The 10286-nt window shown below is 27.9% G+C and overlaps 1 protein-coding gene across 2 annotated transcripts in view; it reads right to left on the bottom strand.

Moving 5' to 3' along the window:
• Nucleotides 1–969: 969 nt before the first annotated feature.
• Nucleotides 970–10286, bottom strand: part of LOC111635141 (phospholipase A-2-activating protein-like) — a 52195-nt gene continuing 42878 nt past the window's right edge. For both annotated transcript variants that reach the window (XM_023380000.1, XM_023380001.1), the window contains 4 exons: nt 9379–9595; nt 5081–5194; nt 2274–2519; nt 970–2196 (listed from right to left, as the gene is read on the bottom strand). In XM_023380000.1, coding sequence (XP_023235768.1) covers nt 1625–2196; nt 2274–2519; nt 5081–5194; nt 9379–9595 — 1149 coding nt within the window. In that variant the 3' untranslated portion in view covers nt 970–1624. The remainder of the gene's footprint in view (nt 2197–2273; nt 2520–5080; nt 5195–9378; nt 9596–10286) is intronic.

Genomic DNA, 10286 nt, shown 5'->3' with positions numbered 1-10286 from the left:
TCTTAGACTAAGCACTAAGGACTATTCATTGAGCAGCAAATTAATGAATTGCTTATTGACAAACAAGTGCAAACCATTAAAAAGCCACAGAAAGCCTTTGGTAATGATTAAGGCTAGGATATCTAGGCATTAAAAATCACAAATAGTTTTTTATAAACTATTTATATCATCTTTAGTGCCTAGATGTCCTAGCCTTAGAAATGATGCTGGGGAGAAAACCCAAATTAAATAGTAGTGCCATCATTTCAAAGATGGAAGAGCATCAGTTAACAATAATGAATACGTCACCATCGCTCAACAATAAAAATCATCTGCAAATGTTTTGGCACTTCCTGGGATGAAGTCTGCTGCGAGAGCACATCTGTGGCAAAGCAGTATTTGGAAGCACCTGAATTAGATGCAATGAATGGGCATTTATTGCATCTGGATTCAGGAATTTCCTACCAAGCATGGAACAGCACAAGTACAGCAGCTTCCCACTTGCCAAACTAAGCTCCCCGCAATTTCTGGCTCTTCCCCAAACTGAAGATGTCATTAAAGAAATTAAGATTTAACAATAATATAACATCAAAGACAATGCAGTGAAGTACTGATGGCAATTCCAAAAAGTAATTTCCTGAATTGCTTTCACAAGAATGTGTAGAGATGAGTATTTTGAAGAGGATGAATATATGAAGTCTAAGCAAATAACACATTTTTTCCATGAAAAAGGTCATACTTTTTGATCAGATTCTCATATAAATGAAACTGAAAATTCAAAAACGTAAACTAACTGTAAAAATATTGATAGTGATTCTAAAATTTGTTTTAAGTTGCTTTTGAGCAGCATTATTAAAGAAAAACTATTCCAATAATAATTTTATTTCATCTGAAAAAAAACCAAGACAATAATGAAATATCACTTCAATATTACAATATATATATATTTTCTTCATAAACAACATAAATGCCTTAATTTTCTTTTTTTAGAAACATTCTAAGTAAATTTTAAGCACATTGACAATCAACAGTATACAAACTCACTAATCACATTTGAAAAATATATCTTACAATTTGAATATTCACTCAATATATATATGTATATAATTTACATTTAATTCAAAATACTTTATTAAAAAATCATCATACATAAAGTAAGCAAAAAAACTTCATTGATTATCAGCAATATCCTTAGTTGTTGGAAGAATTTCCGTAATAATTATATTCAAATATTTGATATGCTGATGAGTTTATTTATTTAAATATCCACCCTTTTAATAATAATGAAGTTGGCTTTAACTTTGAGTACCACATATTTCTTCATAAAGAAGATAATATGTGAATTTAGGCATTATTATCACAGAGTAGTTGTTCGATAATTTATGATTCCTAGAAGTGTATAATATAAATTTACTTCTTAATGTAAAGATTTAATTTAAATTTCAAATACTATATAAAATAACATTTGGACCCAAGTAATCTATTAGCCAACTTCATGAAAATTCTGTTTCTAATACCAAGTATTAGACACACTGCAATGTTAATTCAAAACAACAGTTTTACATCACAGATATGTTAACATATCGAGTTACAGCATCAATTGCAATTCAATTATTTAACAGTTATGATGCTTTTAAACGCACTTTTAATTGATGGTATAGAAAACAGACAATAGATATTCTGCACATAAACCTACCTTTGAGGGATCTTTAACTTCTGTCATTTTTTCTACATATGCTGGAAAATCTAATAATTTCGCGTAATTAATTGCAGGTTCGTCCTTCCATATAAAAGTTCCTAAGCTCACTAGAAGCCTAAACTGTGCTTCACTATCATTGTAATTAGACAACGCTTGAAATATTCTATTTAAGCACTGAGATTTGATTTCTATCGTAGAATTTTGAAGTAAGACAGCATAATTGAGATATAAGGTTGCTAAAGAGATCTGAACGTTTTTATTGTCTGATGCAGAACAATGGGAAGCAAAATTTAAAATTCTTTCTCTTTGACTAGCTAATAATTTTTCTCCGGGAGGATGTGTAAATAAATTAGATAATGTTCGAAGAGCAAGCATTTTATTTGCTGGCTGACTTTCAGGAAATAAAAAAGTAAGAAGATGATTAATCAACTGCATCCCTGCAGCTTCACATACTCTTCTATTTACATTTATTTCACGAACAGCTAAACGCAAAATATCTAATCCTGGAAACACCATTTCTGCAATACCATAATAATATTATTATATTATACATTTAATAATCATAAAAAAATTTTTTTTGAAAAATTAAATATACCTTTTGGCCAATGAATTATTTTTTCCAGTGAAGCCATCTGTTGATTAGTAGGTTCTTTGGAAGGTTGAATAAGTTGTAATAATTCAGTTAATTCATCATCTGCCAACTGTTGCTCAACAGGTACTTTATTATTAAACTCCTTCATTTTACTTGTTATTCCATCTATATTAGCTAAATCAAACTTGACAAATTCAGCCTGAGGAAAATATGTATTTTTTACTGTATCTTCAATAGTCATTTTATCACCTATAAATATAATATGATGCAATGTTATATATAAATAATCTTAATTCATTTCACTGAGTTTAATATTTAATCAAATGAATGAAATGGTTCTTTAAAATTTTCAACAACTTATGTGGAAACAGAAATTGGATAATAGGATAATAAAATGAAAAAAAAAACATTAGACATGATATCAGATTTATTCTAAAAATGGATGGTTATTGATTAATGTGATCAATCAATTTTATACAATTGATGAAATTATATTTTTGAATTTTAGAATTAAATTAATAAATTTCTTAATATTTGAAATAATTTGTTCCTATAAGTAGATAAATATATTACTATCTGTTAATTTTATGACAATAAGCTTTACAAAAAGTGTGTTTACTGTTAATTTCTCTCAAATAAACCCATAATTCCACAAGTATTTTATAATTACATCTAAACCACACTAAGCTAAATTCCAGGCTAATTATGTGTTTTTAAATTTTCAATACCACTATATTATAAACATACAATCCATGTTTCACGTCAGAAAAATGTATATTTCATTAAAAATATATATAATGCAATTANATATCAATTCAATATCAATCAATTCAATATCAATTCAATATTGTTTATTTTTTACATAAAAATTTTTATAAGTCATATAGTTTATTTGTTTGTGAATTTTATTAACATAAATCAGACTTTTAAATATGAGATACCGGTATATTTGTTTTACAAGTATTTCAAATTTTAAAAATTTATAATCTTATAACACATATTAGCAGATTTTCCAGAATCCTCTGGAACTAAGGTAAGAAACAGGTATTGTAAACATGTAACAAGTAATTATATTTGATATAAACTCTCTCAGGTCGAAGTCTATTGAGACGTTATATATTTAGAGGTTAGTCTCTGATCTCTCCATTTATATTTTTGTATAGTTACTCCTTTGATTAATTTATTTTAGTTTTCTAAAACGAATAATTCTTAATTTGTATATGTGATATTATGCAACATGCACACATATACTGTTTAATTTCTACCACGTAGGGCACAACTGCATCTGGAATTTTCTTCCAGAATAGTCAATTCAAAAATTAATAATAATTATTAAGGTTAGTTCAAGATGGTGACTTAACCACCTACGTATCATCCAATTTGCGTAATAACTATGAAGTTAGCCAAGTTTTAGCCTGATAGCTAATCCAACCTTATCATTTGATCATTAGAATGATTCATGCTTAGTTATCTCTATGTATTTCATACATGTAATTTTGAATGAAAAAGCATTTTGAAAAAAAAAAAAAAAATTATTTTCTTATTTCAACAATCTCAGCTATTCTTACATCATCTAAAGAAAAGAGTATTTTATTGTTTCATAACTTATATAATGTAGTATTGATGTGTATGTAAACATGTGTGTGTAGCATTTCAGCATTATCTGCACAAATTTTAATAATATGAGCTTAAGACAAAGCTAGGAAAGATATCTGAATTCTATAAAAATAGATTAGTTAACACAGATTATGAAATGTAGAAATAATATACATTTCAATTTGAATTTCTGTAACTGTAAATCTTTACAATTACTTTATAGATATTTTATAAACTGATCTGTAAATTCTATAACTAATGAAAACATTGTCAAAAGATTTATTATTGTAGAAATAATTATTCTTTAAGATGATTTACTCTGGAATCCTGATGGCTATTTTATTACAGATCAGATATTTTAGAAAGCAGAAATAATATACAGTAGAACCTCCATTATCCGGATTGTTCAAAATAAACAAAAATTTTATGAATTTGCTGATTTACACTTGGCAAATTATGACACTCTTTATGTACATAATGGAACGCATAACTTTTTTTGTTTCAACAACGTCTCACCCATCACAATGGTCGTAAACTCTTAAATATATTTTACATCATAATAAAAATATAACTTGACATACGTATTTATAAATAATTTATATTCAAATTACATCATTTCTATGACCAAGGGCGGCGTAAGGCATGGACGATGTGGGCCACCACCTATGCCTCGCAGTCCGAAGGGCCTCGCGCCTCGAAGGTTTATGCATTACTTAAAAGCCACGAATGCGACAAAAAAATTTTACTCGTCATAAAACGATAAATAGTTTGTCAAATTTTTATTCATAAAAATGCAGTTTCAACTGCTTTTTATTTTACAAAATCCATCTTCTTGCGCCACCAGAGGGCCTTTTAAACAATAGGTAGTCTGTTAGCATTGGTCAGTAGTAGTCCAAATATAATACGAACCGTTTGTTTCTTGAAAATGTGATCACGATTTAAATACAGTATTTACTTTTAATATTACCGATATGTCATCGAAAAGAAAACGTGTTGTATTATCATTAAAAGACAAATTAAAGTATTTGTTTCGATTATCTGGATTTTTCCTTATCCGGTCTACCTTCATCCCCAATTAGTCCAGATAATCGAGGTTCTACTGTATGTTTAATTTATTATGTTTATTTAGGACAACAGTTCCAAATAAGAATATTACAATTACCTTATATGTATATTTTATATTTTAAAATTTATAAAGATATTTTGACAATTACCCTTTTGGCAATCACCAGCAGTTTCAGTTTGATATCGTTTCTGACCTGTAAAAGGATCAGTACCATTTGGAGACAATGGAGATTGGACTGTTCCTGGTAAATATCTAGAACCACCTGTAAAAAATGTATAGGAAATTTTAAATCAAATTTTTAAACAATAATTACAAGAATAAACCTTTAAATTAATATAAAAAATTGAAAATTTTTAACAAAAAACATACTTAAATTAATTTATTTTCATTACAGGAAACTGATTTTACAAACTGATGAAAAATGTTTATTTCAAAATGGTTTAATATTAAGTACATAGGCATTTGCAATCAGCATGATTATATTGTAAAAGTGATTGAGATGTGTAATCTTATGCCTTCAATCATGGGATGCTTTGTCTTCTTACATTCTATACTCTAATTGTGGAAAATAACCCCCAAAAATTAAATAAAAATTTATTGGCTTAATTATTTGTCTTTAAGCTTTGTTTCCCTTAAAAAATTTTGTAAATGACTATGATTAAGTATATAACTAACAATTTTCAAATTTCATAAAGAACTGCTACACTATTTCTACTTGAACAATAATACTGCCCCTTCAGAGCTTTTACCTAGAGCAAAAAAAAAAAAAAAAACAAAATTAAAATCACACAGTGATAGGTCTGGGCTGTAGGAGGATATTTTAAAACTTCCCATCACATGGTATTCACAATACAAATGATCAAAATATTAAAAATTTGTCTATTTACATTAAAATATAAAATGCATTAAAGTTACAAAACAGTTATGTTATATTTTAATGTAAATACCACGGGCCAAATTTTAAATTTTAATCATTTGTATTGTGAATTATGGTATTGGCATAGTCACAGAGGATGTTTTTTTTATCCATTTTGCATTTTTTTTGGTAGAGGGGCAGCCTGAAATAAAAGGTCATCTCCATAAATGAAAATTGTTTTGGACAGTCACTGGTGTTTGTGAATGATGGAAAATGAAGTCAAATATATTGAAGCTAAAAAAATATCAATATTTTACACTTTTTCCTGAATCAAGTGAGCTATGTATGGTCAAGTATTATCATGCAGCAGGATAATATCACAGGTTTCCTGCCTATCTTCCACAGCTATTGCAATGCAGTATTGTATGCATTGATGCTTTCATCCTACAGTTTGAATTCTATAAGTAAGAGTCCTTTGATATCAAATAACAGTGATTATAATTTTCCTAGCAGATGGTTTGCCCTGAATTTCTCTGGTCCTGTCAAACCCACGTGCTTCCATTGCATTCTTACAGCTTTTCCTATGAATTCAGTAGTTACACCACCATGTTTCATCTCTTGCCACAATTTTTACAAGAAATATACTACACTTTACATAATAATACAGAAAATGTTCCAATGCTACAGCCATCTATTGTTTCTGTAATTGTTCAACAGCTGATATGAAACCCACTGAAAGCAAACATTATTGTATCTAAGATCTCTTATGATTGCATGTACAGTCCCAATGTCAGACTCATTTCCACTGCAAGTGAATGAATACTCTACTGTCTGTGTATCCAATGAGGTAATATGTTAAACATTTCCCACTGACAAATACTTGTCTGGGATGTAGTGTTCTGTTGTTCACTATCATCTGTTGCAAAACATGGAGCCAATCAACCATCATCATCTTCAACATACCACACCATAAACAGTTTGCATTTATCTATGAATCACTATTGATTGACCTCCTTCTGCTCCAAGTAACTGAATCACCATTTACTGATCTTGTTTAGATAGATTCTTCACCTAGTAGACACCATTTTCAAGATGGCCAGGACAGCCTACCACTCAGGGGAACCCAGAATTAAATCCAGACGGATCATAAAAGCCCCAAGAATTTTTCTGGTCTATCTGGATAAGTCAAGCTCAGTCCCTCACCATCCGGCTGCCACATTGTGGGCCTTGCTGAACCCATAATGGGCTTACTAAAAGAGGTCCTCTTAGCATCCACAGGGTAGAAAGAGTTAAATAAACAATCAATAAAACAAAATTCACTAATTCCTTGATTAACATATCTTTCAATATAAATGCCTTAAATATTTATTGAGTTTATACTTTATCACATGCTTGTAACATAAAAAAATTAAACAGAAATTCAAATTTTATCTAGTTAGAATCAAAAGTCTCAGAAAAATTTGAAAACATTACAATCTTTGAAAACAAAAACATAATATAATTCAGAATTGGAATTGTTACTATTAAGATCAAATAAATTAAGAATTAAATGAAAATAATTTTTTTACAAAAGTTATAAATAAATAAAATAAAAATGTTTATTTAATCTTGTAAATTTTTGTTTAATTAATACTCATCATTTTTAATGAATAACATTTTCATTTATATTTGAAAATAAGGTATACAGTAAAACTCCATTTATCCAGATCTCTGGTTTATCTGAAATAAGAAAGCTAGACATACGATAAACCTACATACGCAAAAAAAATCAAAGAACTAACTTTTAAGTAGTATATTCTTGCCTGAGTATAATTTTGCAGATGTAATAATACTATTTTCCCTTGGCTCAATGCCAATTTTGAACATTGTGTCTTTATAATAAAGGATATGGTAACAAAAATAAATACAGTACAGTATACCACAATTACTTTGGTTAAAATTAGTCCTTTGGTTTCCCTACAGAGCACTAAGTCCAATTACTGGTTGACCTTGAAAAAGGTCATAAAGAGAGGTTCTACCCCAAACAAACAGTCAGGAAACTTATGAATGTGTACTGTACCAGCTTATAAAAACAACAAACTGATACTGTATGTAGATATGTCTTTTGCTTTATACTGTTAATATTGTTGTAAAAGTATATATAATGTGCAATAAATAAAATATAATGTACATCTAAAATGTGTTATTTATTGTTGTTAACAAATTTGCCAGATTTTCAGTCATCCGGATTGGGCCCGGTCCCATTTGAGACAGATAAACAAAGGTTCCATTGTAATAACAACGTATATTATAAATTTTGTTTTTAAAATTATGGATCATTGAATAGGTCAATCACACCATTTATTACAAATTACATTCACTACTTAATAAAAACATAAATTTGCAGCTTTAAAAATAAATAAAAAATAGGATTGATCACCTTATTAGTTTCAAGTGAACAAACTGTAATGTAATTTTATTTTACTCCAATATATTTCCTGTTAACATGATTATTATGCTATAAATTGTAAAAGAATTTTACAATAATCAATACCAGGTATCAATTTTTAAATTCTTATGATCAAGAAATTATATTAATTTTTTCATGGCACTCCTCTCTCATGATCACAGATCATTCTCCATTTCATTCAAGATATGTAGTTTTATTGGCAAGGTTCAGATTTTAGACATGACATTCAGCTCTGTTTCTACTCCTTTTGAGAATGAAAGTTTTTTAGAACTAGCTATAAATTTTCATATTCTGTAATGCTTCTATAAACTTTTTCAAACTGATGAAATAAAAAGATACATAAAGATTTGAAATCAGTACTGTAATTATTATAATGATCCAAAGATATAAAAATGTGATTAAGAATTACAATCCTGCACTAACTACTTTAAATATTTCATATTTATCAGTTAACCATATCTGAATGTTTAATAGCAAAGTATTACTCCATATATCATAGGTTCAATTCAGTTTCTTCATTACAAAAATTTATAAATATAGCTTTTCAGCTACATCACAACAAGGCTAAGCACTATCATACAGAGTAAAAATGTCACCCTAAAGAATCATCATTTTACCTCAAGAAATTTCATTTACACTCAAAGATGACAACTTTTTAGAATATTTTCTATTTTTTGATCTGTTAATGATTTTTTTCATGTCTTGGAATACTTTATGTTACTTTGAACAGATTTGAGAACATTTTCAAATTCCTATTTTTATTTAATAAGGTTTAAAAAAATTATTTAATAAAATTAAGGTTATATTCAATTGTTTATGGAATTCAAATCTGCAAAAATGCTTCATTTTACATTTAAAAAGTTTGTAACAGTGATCTGAAGATGGAATAACTAAATTATGAAAATATTTATCAAATATACAATTAAATTCTGATTTCGTTACAAGAGTTTTGGTGGTTTAAATCTTGTAAAAAGAAGAAATTTAATAAAATTTATTTAATCTGACTGATTACAGTTAAAATGTACAATACTGTTACTAATATATTAATAAAAATCATTTACTATATTACAAATTTTATTTAAAAAATTGTATGGGATTTCTAAACAAGTTTGCATAAAATGCCACAAAAATAAATATTTACCTGTAAATGGATCAGAGTCTATAGGTGTCATTTGACCTAATGTAATTCCTCTAGTATTGTTAATAATAAAATTAGCTGTCTGATCAAGGAACAACTGACTAAGATCATGCTTATGAATAAACTGCTGGGCAGTTTGCCATGGATCATCAGTCACATTGTATGGCAGTTTTAAAGATTTTCCTTGTTCTAGTTCCACATCAAAAACATAATCATATTCCTGTAAAAATAAATAAATAAATAAAATATGACATTTTATTATATTAATAGAGAAAAATACATATAATTAAACAGATCCAAATTTTGAGAGTAATATTCATTGCATTCAAATTCTTGTATTTGATATAAAATTATCCTCAGAATATATTCATTTCTCTCAATGTAATTTACTTTCCAAAAACTGACAGAGGTCATAAGAGCAAAAAACAAAGCGATAAGGTAAATAAACTTTTATTTAAATCAATGTTTCTCAACGGGGCAATATTGCCCCCATATAAGTATTTTTTCCATATTGGAGACGATTAGTAACAATTTATATTTTGGGGAGCAAAAAACAATTTTCTGGACGATATAGTAAAAACATTATATTGAAGAATAATTACATATTTTATTTGTTATATTGCACAATAATTAAACAAACAACATTATACTAGTGACTAGTCTATTCAATGCAATATGAATTTGGCGTTAGTCTTGGCCCTTGGCATCGAAATTTTGAAGCTTGCAGCGAGGATTTACAGCAAATAATGCTTAATTTTAATTTTGTTAATTCTAATCAAAATCTAATATGTATTCTGAGTAAATAAATGTTTATTTGATAATTATATACTTTGTAAAAAAACTAAACTAAAACTCAACAAAATTGTTTTCGAAGTGAAGGGGGCGATACTACGTAATGGTTTTATTGAAGG

Source organism: Centruroides sculpturatus, unplaced genomic scaffold (genome assembly GCF_000671375.1).
Source record: "Centruroides sculpturatus isolate CEXI.00-Female unplaced genomic scaffold, Cexi_2.0 scaffold986, whole genome shotgun sequence".
NCBI lineage: Eukaryota > Metazoa > Arthropoda > Arachnida > Scorpiones > Buthidae > Centruroides > Centruroides sculpturatus.
The sequence above is the reverse complement of the archived record's forward strand: the minus strand, read 5'-3'. Positions and strand labels throughout refer to the sequence as shown.